This window comes from Hemicordylus capensis, chromosome 1 (genome assembly GCF_027244095.1).
Source record: "Hemicordylus capensis ecotype Gifberg chromosome 1, rHemCap1.1.pri, whole genome shotgun sequence".
In the NCBI taxonomy this organism is placed as follows: domain Eukaryota; kingdom Metazoa; phylum Chordata; class Lepidosauria; order Squamata; family Cordylidae; genus Hemicordylus; species Hemicordylus capensis.
The window spans coordinates 438222096-438238062 of record NC_069657.1 but is presented as its reverse complement, the minus strand read 5'-3'; the positions used below and the strand labels follow the sequence as shown (position 1 = coordinate 438238062).

The window sequence follows — 15967 nt, the reverse complement described above, 5'->3', positions numbered from 1 at the left end:
GGCTCTTGTCTTTGTTTAAAAATGGGGGGGGGGATTTCTGTTCGATTATTGGCCGATTTGGAGCCAGATCACGGCTCAGGAGGAGCAGCCGAGCAAGGTAATCAGCCCCCCCCCCCCGGTGAAATTTGGCTGATTTTCGACCGGGAACCTAACTCCATTATCCCATAGGTTCCCTTAACTTGATATTCACGGTTTCCATATCTGTGGCTGCAGCCCAGAATGGAACCTCCGCAAATATCGCGGTCCACCTGTATACACTTGCACCGGAATCCAAGAGAGTGAACATAGTAGCCCACGGGAAAACATGCGGGTAAAAACAATTAGTAGTAATGGGAAACTATCATCCTCATATCAGTTGGGAGACAAACTCTGCTAAGCATGGAATCTCCGAACACATGTCTGACATAACCTGCTGACAACTTCCTCTTCCAGAAGGTGGAGGACGGAAAGAGGAGCTCAGCTCTCCTTGATCTGATTCTGAGCCAACAAGGAAAAGTTGGCCAGTGAGGGTGAAGTGATAGGAACTTTGGGGGAGAGTGACTATGTAATATTGGAATTTTTGATCTTATGTCAACTAAAGGTAGACTTAAGTCAATTCTGTACCGTAGATTTCCGGAAAGCTCATTTCAATAAACTCAGAGACGTGCTGGGTATGGAATGGAATATTTATTTTGGTCATTGACCAGACAATGAAGTGCTAGGTAGGATTCCTTGGTTAAAGAAATGAATGGGGAAGGAAGCCCAAGATGGGTGGGACTGCCTAAAGAAGGAGTTATTAAAGATGCAATCACAAACATTTCCGATAAGCAAAGAAAATAGAGGGGAAGATGAAACAATCAATGTGGCTATGCAAAAAGTGTAGTGATGTGCTAGAAATAACCTGTACAAGAAACGGAAGGACAGATCACCAAAGAGAAGTAGCCCCAAATTGTAGGAACAGTGGTTGACATACAGACAAAGTTAGTCAATAGTATTAGGAGTTATTCTAAAGAACTATTTAATTTCAGTAGGACTCCCAGTGAGTAACAGACCTTTGGTCTGATCCGGGAAGGCTCAGTTATATTATGAACCCCACCTCAGCCTAGGCATGGATGCAACAACTGTAAAGCAACCCCAAAAGACATATCCCAACGAGGAATGGGAGAGCAGTGAACACTGTTCCCTCTAAGGTGTGCGCACATGCCCACAAATTTTCTGATGTCCACTCAGTTAATTTTAGATCCCGCTCAGGTTGAATCGGGAAAGCCCCACTCTGAATGCATATGTGCGCACACAGTGCCTCAATACTGCTGCCCAGAACAAAACTCATTCCACACAGAGATGAGGGGAAAATGGAGGGACCACTGGCAGTGAACCCCCCTGAAATTCCCTTTCTCAAGGCCTTTCGAAGCCTGCCACCAATTGTGGACTGGAAGACTTCCGGGTCCCCTTCCAACTCTGACATTCTGCGATTCTAGATGCAGCTGTTTGTCAGCTAGCCACAATCTTCCTCAACTGATAGATGATATTGTCTTGATTGCTTGTTGCCTTCCCTCCCACCAAGCCAGGAAAATTGAAGGATAGCTGCACGCAAAATTAGAAGCAAATTGGCGGGGGTGGGGGGATCTATATTAATTAAGTGAAGGCATTTTAAAAAAATTATGTAATACCCAACGAGCCTGGGTTGTACAAATGGATCAGGTTACACATGTTCTTGTAACCCAGCTATCTGTGTGACTAGAGCTGTGTGGTACAGGGAAATAAATTAATTGCTTGCCTTTCACTGCTGTGATTTTTGAATTTTAACAAGCAGTTCCTATATGAGTAAAAAAAAGAGAGATGAAAATAACCACAGAAGCCTTCTGATAGTGTGTGTGTGTTTGTGTGTGTGTGTTCAGAATTGACAAAGGTGAAGAAGTTCACTCCTGATAACACAACCACTAAAATACAATGATATAGAAAATGGCTCCCCCCCCCCCCCCCGCAAAAGGCAAACTGGACATTGAAGGAAGAATTAGGGCCATTTGCTTTTGCCTGCCTGTTTCGGCTTCCACAAGAAAGACATTAAGGTCGTTCTCACAACCAAAAATGTTGGGGGTAGGGAGGGCTGGTGGGGAGGCAGGTGCAGCTCAGCCGCTCACACCGCACACGAGCCATGCTGTGACAAGCGGCAGAGCCAGGAGCAAGAAGAGGAAGTCTGTCGGCATCCCACAATTCCCTGCGCCAGGAGTGCGGTGCATTGAGGGATTCCCCCTCGGCTGGTCACTCTTGCTGCCTGGCTTCCTGAACACTCGGGCTACAGGCAGCCCGAACATTCACACAATGGGGAGTGGAGTAGAAGAGCATGCTAAAAAAAAAACCCGGGCTACCTTGTCACGGAGGGCCGGGATTGAGAGCGATCCTCGCGCTTCTCACAACTAGGCTATCCCCTGCTAGGGCTGTCCCGCCCTAGCAGAACTGACAGGACTGTGGCTTCCCCCTGTTATTTGTCCCCTGGACTTCCCAAGTCCTCTCCTTACTGAGGGTCTTCTGGATCCAGGGTCATGGCATTACCACCCTCCACAGAGTGCTGTAGCCCCTGAATGCTCTGCAGCTGAGCTGGCCATTTAAAAAAAAAAAAAACATACAGGAGATCCAAGCGTTTCCCTCCAGCTGTTGGGTCTAATTTGACTTGGTTGTCCCATCTAGGCCTGCTCAACTTTGCCCCCCCCCCCCAGCGGTTTTTGGACAACAATTCCCATAATCCCCAGCAAAGTGGCCAATAGCCAGGGATTATGGGAATTGTAGGCCAGCATCTGCAGGAGGGCCAAAGTTCAGCAAGCCTGATCTAGGCCAATATTGCCTACCCTGGCTGGTAGCAGCTCTTCAAAGTCTTAAAAGGATCCTTGCTAGGATGATCTCTGTCTAACCAGAGATGTCAGGGACTGACCCAGGATGCCCCACATGGTAATGATTGTTCTTGTTCTAAGAAGAGCCGACAAGGTTTTGGACTGAACCATTTCGGTGAGAATAATAGAAATGTGTGGTAGATGCCATTTCCTTAATATAGCTATTAAATCCCTGACATCCATTCAGGGCCCATTCAAATTTGGAGACCAAACAAGTGCTTTGCTCTTAAATTCCCACTTACGTTTTCTTTGCTTAATGTATTAATCATTTTAATGTTTGCATTTTCAACCACTCTGAGGTGTAGGGCCAATTCTGAGGCAACAACAAATGAATGCTCTGATTTCTGAAGGGGATTTCTGAGACAAAGAACAAGGAATTGTGAAGGGTTGAGCACATGGTCCAGCAGAACATGCCTTGCTTCAGCAGATGTTGCTGGAGAAATACAGCACAGCTCTGATTAAAAAGCTGGCAAACTTATTCAGCGGCAGGGCCAGGTCAAAAAAATAGCTGTGAACTTTGTAAATTTATAAATATTAAATATCAATAAATAAAATCCATAATAAATATCAAGGGTAACCACTGTAAATGGAAAAGGGAGCCCCCTTCTGAGTCCCTGAAGTTCAACTGATGGCAAGGGATTGGATGGTCTCGCCATATGGAATCCTCTCCAGAAGTGTCTGACTTGTCTAGCTTACTCTCTGTTTTTAAGAAAGAGATACCAATGGTGTTATTCTTACAGACATTTGGAGGGAGAAGGAAGTTTAAGATGAAATTTAACTGCTGATGTTTTGGCTGTGCTGCTGCGGTGCTCAGAATCTGATTTTTTTTTTTAAAGTGTTTAGATTATGAGTTTAGTGTCACACTAGATTGGATGTTAAATGTATCAACGTCTTTCGGTGTTGTACAACCTTGTTTAATTAAAATAGCAAATGATCTGGATTGGGAGCACAGTGCAGTAGAAGTGGGGATTGGGGCCGTAACTTGGTGGCAGAGCATCTGATCTACATTCAGAATTTTCATTAAAACAATCGCAAGGCGGTTTACAAAACATTTAACACAAGACTATAAAACAGTTACACAATAAAAATATTAAATTGGAATATAAAAATACAAATCTAATTAAAAGTTTAAAAACATGCACAAGACCATAGAATACAAAGCAGCCGCGACAAAAACAATACTCATATAAACGCCTGGGCAAAAAGCCAAGATTTAACTTGCTTTCTAAAATGGAGAATGAAGAGTGGATGCCCCCCGGGAGAGCATTCCAAAGTCTGGGGGCAATTACTGAGAAAGCCCTGTCCAGTGTGCATGACAGCCGAACTTCCCTCATTGTCAACATGCGGAGCAGAGCCCCCTCCCATGACCTCGTCAAGACAATTTTGAGCTAGATTAGGGCTGCTCAGCTTCAGCCCTCCTGCAAATGTTGGTGTACAATTCCCATAATCCCTGGCTATTGGCCACTGTGGCTGAGGATTATGGGAGTTGTCTAAAAACAGCTGAGGAGCCTAAGTTGAGCAGGCCTGAGCTAGATGGACCAAGGGTCTGACTCGTTATAAGCTTCCTGTGTTTCTATTGCCCCTCTGGACAGTCAATAAGCAGTCTCTGGTTGATACAATGTTTTGTGTTAAGATTGCTATCTCATTTTCTTTGATGTAAACCCTTGAGACTACCTTGATGGGGACACCCATGCTGTGATAGATTTGCACAGGTTGGATCAGGCTCTTCGAGTTGCTTAGTTGCCCCCTAGTGGTGATAAGAGAGCCGCAGAATACACCATTGCCATGGCTGTAGAGCCAGGTATTTTGTCCAGGCATCACCCCTTGCAACATGCTGACATTCAACCATGCAATTTGCTTGGGTCCTTCTAGTGAGTTTTTACTTAGCAGTGACTTGAACTCAAGCCCATATGGAATGCTATTTAGGCCACACTGGTTCTCAGCTTGGTCTGCAAAGTAAAGTAACAAAGTGAAGGAAGAACCCAATGGTCTCTGTTTGGTCAAAGGGACGGGAGATAAGAACATAAGAACAGCCCTGCTGGATCAGGCCCATGGCCCATCTAGTCTAACGTCCTGTTTTGCACAGTGGCCCACCAGATGCCACTGGGAGCCTACAGGCAGGAGTTGAGGGCATGCCCTCTCTCCTGCTGTTACTCCCCTGCAACTGGTACTCAGAGACATCCTGCCTTTGAGGCTGGAGGTGGCCTACAGTCCTCCGACTAGATCATTTGCTGAAGTCCATAATGCTGTGTGAGAGGGACAAAATCAAATGCCTCATTGGTAGCCCTTATTATTGTGGCAGTGGCAATTAATGGGGAGGAAAGGCCGTGATAAGGTTGGATTAATTTTCAGTTGTGCCTTAATGTCATCAGTGTTAGGCAAAGGGTGGACTTAGCTAACCAAGTAAAATCCTAGCACATGAGGAAGAAATATAATAGCATAATAATAACATATCCTCTGTTGCTCCCAGGAAATTAAATATGTTTCATATGTGAAAGACCTAGGTCATGATCCTCTAGGAAATCATTTTGGACTTTTTAACAAAATCTTATTGCCGCAGTCCTCAGCCATCTTCTAATTTTAAAAATAGAAAAAATAATAATAATAACTTCAATATACAGGGCTTCCTGACATGCTGTACGTGACAGTGCTCTCAATGCATGAAGAATGTGGGCTTCTTTTTCCCCGTCTCCACAATTCCCTTATTTAAGCATCTCCAAAATAATTTTAATTGTGCCTCTGCAGTTTTATCTCAGTCATTTCAATTTCAGTGGCACAGATAAAGAGGAATGCTCAGGTGCTGCCGGCACAGAGAATGTCTCAGACATTCTTATAAGTGCCTTTAAGAGGGGCTGAGACAGATTCATAGCTTTGCCAGTGGGTGGCTATTAGTTATGATGGCTGCTTAGCCCTTGCACGTCCAGAGTCACTGCAGTGTGCATCTGGATATGATCTGCTGGGATCAACGGTGGGAGAGCTCTCTTGCCTTCCAGCCCTGCTTTGTGTGGGCTTCTCTGAGCAGTCCACTATTGGAAGCAGGATGCTGGACTTTGCGGCTGGGGGGGGGAGCCATTGTGGCTTGGAATGATGGGAGTTGTAGTCCAACAACACCTAGGGACCCGAGATGGAGAACCAAAAGGCCATTGTGGCCAGAGGCACCCTTACCCTTGGACTTCAGTGCCGAAGTCCGGGGCCTCCACACCCCCTGGGGCCCCCTCAATCAACTTCAGTCTGTCCTGGGTGGTGTGGTCTGTGCCTTCAAGAACCTACTTGTGAAAAAATGATGCTTAACTTGCAGCGGGTGGAGTGGGGGGGCGGGGCCCCAAAGGCCTTTAGGTCCTGGCTCCATAATTACCTAGGTGCACCTCTGATTGTGGCTTGGGATGATGGGAGCTCTAATCCAACATCTGGGAGCGCAAAATTGAGAACCTCTAGTATATAATAAACGGGCCAGTTTAGATGTCAGTTAAAGCTGAGCTCCTCACGACATCCTTCAGCCTAAAGAGCACTCTCTCCCCACTCCCATTGCTGCACAGTCCTATCTAGAGATGTGTGAACAGGTTTGAATCTGAACCTGTTCGAAATCAAACCGGTTTGGTTCAACACCTCAATGTTGAGCCGACCCCCACCCACCCACTTTGGCTCAATGTTGGACGGATGCACACACACACCTGGCTGTTGGGGGGGGGGCTTCCCACGGGTTTTTTTAAAGTACTTACCTCCTGGGGGGGTGTCTCTGAGGCCATGGGGGGAGGGGTCCGCAGAGGTTTCCCCTCCCCCTGCCGGCCTTCCTTATGTAAAAAATACCTGATTCCAGTGATCTTCAGCCTGTTCCGGGTCTTTCTCCCCATCACGGTAGCCATTTTGGAGGCCATTGCCCATGTACCATGGGCCCTGCGTGGCCAGGTCATGACCCAGGCCACACGGGTGTCCGTTGTGCATGTGCGGCAGCTTCCAAAATGGCCAGCATGACAGTGGAAAGGGCTGGAGATCACCCGAACTGGATGATTTTTGACAAGGAAGGCCGAGGGGGGCCTCCACGGACCACCACCCCACATAGCCTCGGAGAACCCCCCCCCCTCCGAGGGGGTAAGTCAAAACAGAAAATAAAATAATTTTTTTAAAAAATATATTCACGAACCCTCACACACACACACACACACACACACACACACACCCCAAGCTGAACTGTATCAGGGGGATTCAAGGGTGGCAAAACCAAACTGGCCTGGCCCAGTTTGAGACCGATTCAGACTAAAACCAAACTGGGCCAGCCATTTTTGTGCACAACCCAAGTCCTATCTAGATTACGATAAACTGAGATAGGCGATAATGTCTGAACTGACCACTCTCAGTTTATTCAAAACTACGTGCTTCAGAACCTGAGATCTGAACCCTGAGGGTTGAAGTAAGTTTCAGATCTCAGGTTCTCTGCAGCAAGTAGATTAAAATAAGACAAGATTGATCATGATATCCTAATCCACCATTCTCAGTTTTTCCTAACCTAGAAAGGATCTAGACTCTTGTGCAGTGATGGGAGGAGGGAGTATGCAATCCTAAGGCTGAGGGACATCATGTGGAGCTTGTCTTTAACCAAGGATCCATCTGAACCAGTCCTATGATTTGGACTGAGGAGACCTATTTTCAGATCCCTGCTAGGCACACTTGGTGATCTGGGTTCGTTACTTTTTCTCAACTTGAACAACCCTATAAGTTCAGAGAAGTCTTGTTTGGTCAATATGCAAACATGCAGGCTATCCCTTCCCCATGCATTGTGTTGCTTCTTTTAGATCACATATCTTAGATTGTAAGCCATTAGGTAAACTATGAACAGCCTTGAGTGCTTGGGCAGAAAGGCAGTATATAAATGTAGCAAATAAAATAAATACAAGTTTGATTTTTAAGAAACTATAAATATTGTGTGGGTCCTGAACTGACAGTTGCATATTAGCTCCCACAAGCAGGTTAAAAAATATTTCTCAAAAGCACTGGAATGACAAAAGGCCTATGGGTAGATTAATATGCACTGATGGAAATGTGCCAAATACCAAATTATGCATTGATGGAAATATACATTAGTGAAGATGTACCAAAATATGCATGGATGGAGATGTACAAAATACCAAATCCAAAAAATGATTTCTCAGAAGCCCTGGGTGACAAAAGATTAATATGCATTGATGGAGATGTAATTGTTTGTTACCTGGGTTTAATACCAATGCCAAGAAATTTCTACAAGTAGGAAGCTAGAGGTGACATTACTGCAACATTTCTATTTGTATTTTTTGTTGTTGGGGGATGGGCAGATGGTCTTATTGTACAAAGGAAGGTTTAAGCATTCGGTAAAGGAAAGCTGAAGAATAGGATTGATTTATGTGACATATTTGAGTTTTCTTTCCACTACTGTCTCAACAGCCAGTCAGAGAGATCTGCTTCACACACAGTAAATTAAATTTAAATTACACAGTCTTGGCGAGAAAATTGCTCAGTTAATCTAGCCTCCTGAAATGAAATTTTATTTTTTTTTCCACATGAACTCCATCCTAATTTTTCATACTCTGTTGGTTTCTGCTTGCAATCCCATCAGTTTGGGTTATTTTCTTTTCTTCTTAAATGCCAGGTATTGGCTTTCAGCAAATTTATCTTACTGCACAAGAATATAATGTGTCCAGATTCCAACAGGAAGAGCATATCAAAAACAGCTGTTTTCATTTTAAAAATGTATATTTAACTTGAAAAGCACAGTGCACAAAGGGGAGGAGCCATACACAAATACACACATTTAAAATGTGACAAAACGTATTATTTATCCAAGATTCATAAACAGCATCAGATGATCTCATACTGAGATGTAAACAACTGTCTGAATGTTGGCTGCCGTGAATACAGTTGATAGCTTGCGGAGTAAAAGGAAAAGAAAAAAAATCCAGATGATAGGCTACTGCCCAACTGAGTTCAGTGGCTGACAGCCCGACTAATGAAGTGCTTGCATAACGAGTAGGGGTATGCATGACCTGCAGTCCGTGCCCACCCCTAGTCATTTTGCAAACACTTCGTTCCGACTCGGACCAGTCTGAATTCCGACTCGACCAGATTCGGACTGATCCACAGTCTGGCCGTGTGCAGTGCATGCATGGAGTCCAGGTGAGTGACGGAGCTGCGCCCGAGCCATGTGTGGGCTGTTGGTGGGAGCACAGCCACAGCAGAAAGCTGTTCGGAGCAGCGGTCCAGCTGGTAGGGCCCTCCGCCTATATTGATAACGGTATTGTTCGCAGGCCACTGCCCCGGCGCCACCTCAAACTGCCAGACCGGTTCACGTTTCAGCCGAACCGGTCCACCAAACCGCAGACTGGTCCGAATTCAGGCCAGTGCTTGAACCGTGGTCCCTGCACGCCCCTTATAATGGCCAGAGTTGCACTAGCCCAAGAATATTGCATAGTTGCGCAAAAAGGGATTTGCAGAATCATGCTATGCAGTAGTGCAACGCTAGTCTGGAATGCAAGCGCCGGACGTAGCACAACTAGCCAGCTTTGGGCTTGTGCAATGGCCTTCTGCAAACACTTCATTGGTCAGTATGTCAGCCAGTGTCCATACTGTCTAATTTGCACCATCTATTTAGGGCAACACAAACATTTGCGTAGTAAAATTTTCTGAGAATTTTTAACACAGGTTTTGTGTAAATGAGGGGAGGAGGGGACTGCATGGGGAAGTTTTACAGATCCCCCCCCCCCCGAAATCTTCCGAATACAGAGTTTTCCAGAAAACCCATATATCTGCACAGCACCCAACCAGATGTTCTCAGGAAATTCACACATAGGACATGAATTCAGTAGTCTACTGTTTGCCCCCCAAAACTGTATTGTGTATTCTGTGGCCTTCTCCCTCTGAACATGAAGGTTTCATATATCAGTCATTACTAATAAGCATTGATTAAACTCTTCCCAATGGATTTGTCCAATCTCCCTTTAAAATACTCTGTGGCCATCGCCACATCCTTAGGCCCCCTCAACACAACATTTCTGATCCATACTAGTGTTGTTATTAATTAATTAATTAATTGATTGATTTGATTTCTATACCGCCCTTCCAAAAATGGCTCAGGACAGTTTACACAGAGAAATAATGAACAAATAAGATGGAACCCTGTCCCCAAAGGGCTCGCAGTCTAAAAAGAAACATAACATGGACACCAGCAACAGTTACTGGAGGTCCTGTGCTGGGGGTGGCTAGGGCCAGTTACTCTCCCCCTGCTCAATAAAGAGAATCACCACATACTTTTCAGACATGTGACTTACCTGCTTCACATATTACATTTGCAAGTATACACTTCAAAAAAACCTCAAGTATACACCTAAGAAGCACAATGTTTGAAGTGGACCTATTTTCATGCTCAAAGAAAGCAAACTGGAGTGAAAGGAAAGCAAGTGACCCACCTACCTGCCTTTTGTAGCCCTTTTAGAAGAAAAACCCTTAAAGAGCTAGATGATAACACTAAGATGAATTTGACCAGTTGCCCAAGAGACACTTTAATCCAATCTTACATTAGGATGATTATATTACTCTGTATGTCATCCCATTAGATGCTGATGGCAAAGAGAAGGATTCCCCTTTGCCTTTTAAATCCTCCTTTAATGAAAATTCTCAAAGCAGCTGCCCTGCAAATTATAAACGTTTATCACTGCTAATAGTGACCAGAATTTGTTTTTTGCCAGGTAGATTTGTCTTTCACCTTCCAATGGGGTGGAGGGAATTAAGCCCTAGAAAATGCTGCTCTCAGCTGCACACTCCTTGCATGAAGTTGGCTGATGCTCAGTTGTTTTTCAGTGGTGGCTGTAGAAATCAGTTCCATCAGAGAGGAGAGTTGGTCTTGCGGTAGCAAGCATGACTTGTCCCCTTAGCTAACGGGGTCTGCCCTGGTTGCATATGAATGGGAGACTTGATGTGTGAGCGCTGTAAGATATTCCCCTCGGGATGGAGCCACTCTGGGAAGAGCAGAAGGTTCCAAGTTCCCTCCCTGGCATCTCCAAGATAGGGCTGAAAGAGATTCCTGCCTGCAGCCTTGGAGAAGCCGCTGCCAGTCTGTGAAGGCAATACTGAGCTAGATAGACCAATGGTCTGACTCAGTATATGGCAGCTTCCTATGTACCTATGTACGTTCAGCTTCCTCTTTAAATCATATATGAATGTAAGAAGCTGCTTTGTCCTGAGTCAGACTGCTGTCCAGCTAGGCTAGCATTGCCTGCTATGACTGACAGTGGGCAGGTTCACAAGACATGGAAAATGCCAAATCACCAGTTCTCAGAGCGCTACAGCGAGCCCGATTTCCAGTGTCGTGGTGGCTAGGCCGACACGGAGCGTGTCATCCGAACCCACCAATGTCGACATAATATTTTATTTTTATGTTTTTTATGTTTATGTTAACCTTCTAGGGATTTGCATTTTGGCAGTATAAAGCTGTACTAAATAAGTAAGGAATTTTGCCCTGCTTGCAGTTCTGAATCCAACGTATGTAACCAAATGCAGGTTGACATTTTTGTATGGTTTTTTTTCACATTGGGCAAACCTGCCCAGTATTTCTCCAAGGTCTCTACAGGAGGCTTCTGTCCTTTTAAGGGCAAACTGGTCTTCACACCATATATTGAAGCTGTTCACACAACCAAAAACTGGGTAGGACAAGTATCCTACCCAAGTTGGGAGCTGTGTGGGAGCAACGTTGGCTTGTGTGGGAGCAAGCCACTAGGTAGCAGGAGGGAGAAGTGATCAAGTGGGAGACAGGAACCGGATAAGAGAGCATGGTTCTTCCCAGTGTCCACACCCAGCATTTGACTACGGTAGAAGGAAAAGCTGTAGGAGGTAGTCCTTCTCCAGACCTTATGTGAGCAGATGCTCACATTCAGCCCTTGTTATCCTTGACTCTCATTTAACTCCATCTCCTGCCCCCTTTGTTGTCTCCCCACTGTCAATATTTACATTGTAAGCTCCTGGGGGCAGGGACCTGCCTGTTTTTGCTGACGTTATATTGCAAAGCACTGACTTTTATGATAGACATAATTGTAATAATTCTGTAGTTCCAGAGATGAGGAGGTGCCCTGTGGAGATGTTTGGGCATTATTATTTCACGTTCTGCCAAGCTGAGCCCTAGCTATGGAAACAAATGAAGCAAGCCCTGTGTTCCCCAGTTGAGCATGTGCTCCACTGGAATCTACAATTCTATCAATATTTTATTTATTTATTTATTTTGCACTTGTATCCTGCTCTTCCTCTGATTCCTCAGAGCGGTGTAAATTTTTTTATTTGTATCCTCAAAACAACCCTGTGAGGTAAGTTAGGGTGAGAGATACGTGACTGGCCCACAGTCACCCAATGAGTTTCATGGATGAATGGGGATTCGAACCCGGGTTTTCCCAGTCGTAGTCCAACACTCTAGCCACTATGCTATGCTGGCTCTTTGGGCCATGCATGGGGCTTCCAGGTGTGCAGTAGAGCTTCCCAGGTTTTGTTCCAATCTCATGCCGCATGAAAATTTGCTCTCAGTGCTCAGGAAGTCTTCTGGGACTGGTCTCTGAATCAGTGCAAGGAACTACAGTCATAGGCAGCTGCCATATACTGAGTCAGACCATTGGTCTATCTAGCTCAGTGTTGTCTAACAGACTGGCAGCAGCTTCTCCAAGGTTGCAGGCAGGAATCTCTCTCAGCCCTATCTTGGAGATGCTGCCAGGGAGGGAACTTGGAACCTTCTGCTCTTCCCAGAGCGGCTCCATCCTCTGAGGGAATATCTTACAGTGCTCACACATCAAGTCTCCCATTCATACGCAACCAGGGCAGACCCTGCTTAGCTAAGGGGACAAGTCATGCTTGCTACCATGACCAAGACCAGCTCTCCTATCCCATAGCAGAAATCACAGAGGAGTCAATAGCAGAAACCGGAGAGGAGGAAACTCTGCTTCATACAGCAGCATTCTTGGGCTTATGTATGGAGCACTTTGGGACCAGATCGTAACCTTTGTGCAGTGGAAAGGAAGACAGCACTGATGTTGCCTAGCGAATCACTGAGCTAGGAAGGCAACTAATTCCATCATCTGGCATCTTCTGGGTTGGGGATTGACCGTGAAGAAATAGAGCAAGATATCAGAGGAAGTGCAAGTGCAGGACGGTTAGTCTTGTTCTAGGGATGTCTTGCTCCAGGAGAGGATCAAGAAAATGGGCCAAAAGAAGGAGTGGGAAATGGACTTGGGAAGAAACAAAATGTTGCAGTATATCCCCAGTGTGCCTGTGTTACCACAGCTTGCGACTGCGTATGGTGAAAGTTTTAGGCACCTTCCCCACTCGGAAGCAGAAGAGGTTATGCCTGTCTTGAGGGAGTATTCTTGAAGCTGAGAAATTTCCCACTCTTTTTGTTCAAGCCCTCCCCTGTCACCACTGAGTTCCACTACCTTTGCCCACCTGGTTATCTCTTAACTACCCTCTGAGTCCATGAACATCCCACTCCATTGTGGCACACTGGGGCAGTTTGGGGCAGTCGCCCTCTTAAGAGTTTTTTCCTTCAGATTTTTGTGAAATCGAGGTGTTTGCATACCCTGAGTCTGCTGTTTCCTCCCTCTCACCCACAGGTGCTCTGAGGATGCATCCATGAGGATCATAACTTTCCCAGCTCTTTCAAAAATAGATTTAAGAGGGTAGCAAGGAAAAGGCGCAACAGGGGATGTCATTAGAAACAAGGGATGAAATGCAGTTATAGGCAGCAAGGTACAGAGTGGAAATGATCATCCCACTGGGCTGCTGATATAATCCTTTGCAAACTCTCAGCAAATCTAGTTGATATAAAAAGACTCTCACGTCACCATCAAAATATACCTAGAGTGTTGTGAGTCTCTAGATGCAGGTATAATTAACGACTGCCTGCACCTGCAAACCTGCCTAGGGACAGAACTGAGTGCATCGTTGGACAAGTCTAATTAACTCAAGAGGGCTCTTTGTTTTCTTTGCAGACCACGGATGACATCCTCGTGGCCTCAGCCGAATGCCCCAGCGACGATGAGGACATCGATCCCTGTGAGCCGAGCTCAGGTGGGTTAGGTTAGTCAACTTTTTTTATTACTTTCTTTTTATTTTGATTCTTTGCATGCAGCAGGAATTAGTGAGCCCTTGGGTTCTGGCATTAGTGGCAGAGACAGTCCTTGGTCTCATGCCGGCTCTGACGGGCAGTGGATTCAAGCCGTCCGCATAATGATGGCAGAAATGGGTCCGTGTGAAAATCTTCATCCCAGCCTTTCTGCTTTGGCAACTTAATTGTGGGCTCCTAAGGCAGCAGAGCTGAGAGTCGTGTGGAGAGATTTTGATAGTTTCTGTGTCAGTACTTTTTATTTTTATTTTCTTACGACAAGGGCTAGAAATGTTGTGGCATCTAAGATCACTCACTAAAATGGGTTGGAAGCTAGTGATGGTGGCCACCCATGTGTGGCTCCATTGCTTTCTTTAAAAAAAAAAAAAAACTTCTAAAAGAAGTGATTTGCTGGACCGAGCCTCTGTGCAGCACTGCTGTGCTGCAGCCATCTTCCCTCCGATCGAACCAGTTATTAATTTGCACACATCTCGTTCAACGCACATGTTTATAGGGAGTGCTGAGGCTATAGTACTTCCATGTATAAATGCAGTTGGTATGTATATCAAGAAGTGTTTGGGCCACTCCCAAACTATGGATTGGAGCATGCAATTTGTGTACATCTGCTGCCAAATGACAACTTGTCAATGAAGACTTCACGGTTACGAGTGAGAAATGTTGAAGACAGATAGGTCAACGTTATGAAGCTTATCTGACTGAGCTTTGTAGACATTAGAGTTGTGACTTCCTGAGATTTGTATGTTTTGGAGCCCATTTGTGAATGGTTCGACACCTAATGGCCTCCAGACGAAAGAAGGTATGTAAGTGCAACCAATTAATTAAAAGAATAAATAGTGTCCAAATGACAACTCAACATACTTCTCTTCCATTTGTGTTTGAGGATGTATCCAGGAGTGTAGCTATAATTGAGTGGATGGGTTCAAAGAACCCGCCCCTAGCTTTCTTTTTTCTTCATTATCTCCCTGACTCCAAGGGGCCTCTGGGGAGAGGGGTGAACACAGTCCCCCTCTGCCCTAGCTACGCTCTTGGATGTCGCCATTCACAAAGCTGTTCCATTCATAAGACTGGCACCAAATATAGGAATTCATGGCTAAGCAGCACATTTTTTCCACTCTTTCCATCTTTGTGGAGACTATAAATGTTATTGAGGCCCCCCAGCTGCTGTTGGACTACAGTTCCCATAATCTCCAGTCACAACTGCAGTCACAGATGGGAGATGTAGTCTCCAGTTACAGATGGGAGTTGTAGTCCAACAACACCTGGAAGGACAAGCTTGTGCACCCTCAAGACCCTGGGCCCACTACCATTCTGCATCTGTAGCAGCACTGGGTGATATGGTCATCATCACGCAGCTTCTCCCACTCTCTCCCCCACGTTGACCTCTTTGCCAGTGTAAGTACCATAGGCCAGACTGTGGGTCAGCTGCTGCACATGAGTCAAATTGGAGTGGAATAGAAATGCACCTTCAAGGCTTATTTGAAGGTTACGCATCAGAAGGATTTCTAATTTGCTGGTACAATAAATTCCTGTGTAGGACAAACCTATTAAGAACAAAACCTTCCATGTATGTGGAGAAGGGGAGATAGGGTTCATTCATACAGTATCTTTTCTCTGCGATGGATTTATGTGCTTTGTGGAAATGGTGCTGAGACGAGAACTGTTTCACAATCGTTTGGGGGAACAGAACATGGAAGACAGGCCTATCAATCTTATGATAGCTCCGTGGGATCTCCAGGTTCAGAGATAATATTCCTCTGAATCCTGTTGTTGTGGGGGGGAGCAGGGAACAGCAGGGAAGGACTCCATCTCCTTCAGTGGGATGCCCAGAAGCATCTGGCTAGCCTCTGTGCTGCAGAGTCTATGGGAAACAGATGCTGAACTAGATCTGGTCTGATTGAGCAAGGCAGCCCTTACATTCAAAATTGTACTTTTGTAGGCATTCTCTTGCAAAATAGTCGATATGTGATAAGAACATAAG

General features: G+C 45.4%; 1 protein-coding gene across 35 annotated transcripts in view; it reads left to right on the top strand.

Moving 5' to 3' along the window:
- Window positions 1–15967, top strand: part of NRXN1 (neurexin 1) — a 1475796-nt gene that overhangs the window by 1424164 nt on the left and 35665 nt on the right. For 23 of the 35 annotated variants that reach the window (XM_053244481.1, XM_053244440.1, XM_053244415.1 and 20 more), the window contains one exon: window positions 13856–13943. In XM_053244481.1, the coding sequence (XP_053100456.1) occupies window positions 13856–13943 (88 nt within the window). The remainder of the gene's footprint in view (window positions 1–13855; window positions 13944–15967) is intronic. The other 12 variants (XM_053244491.1, XM_053244465.1, XM_053244472.1 and 9 more) reach the window with 1 other exon arrangement.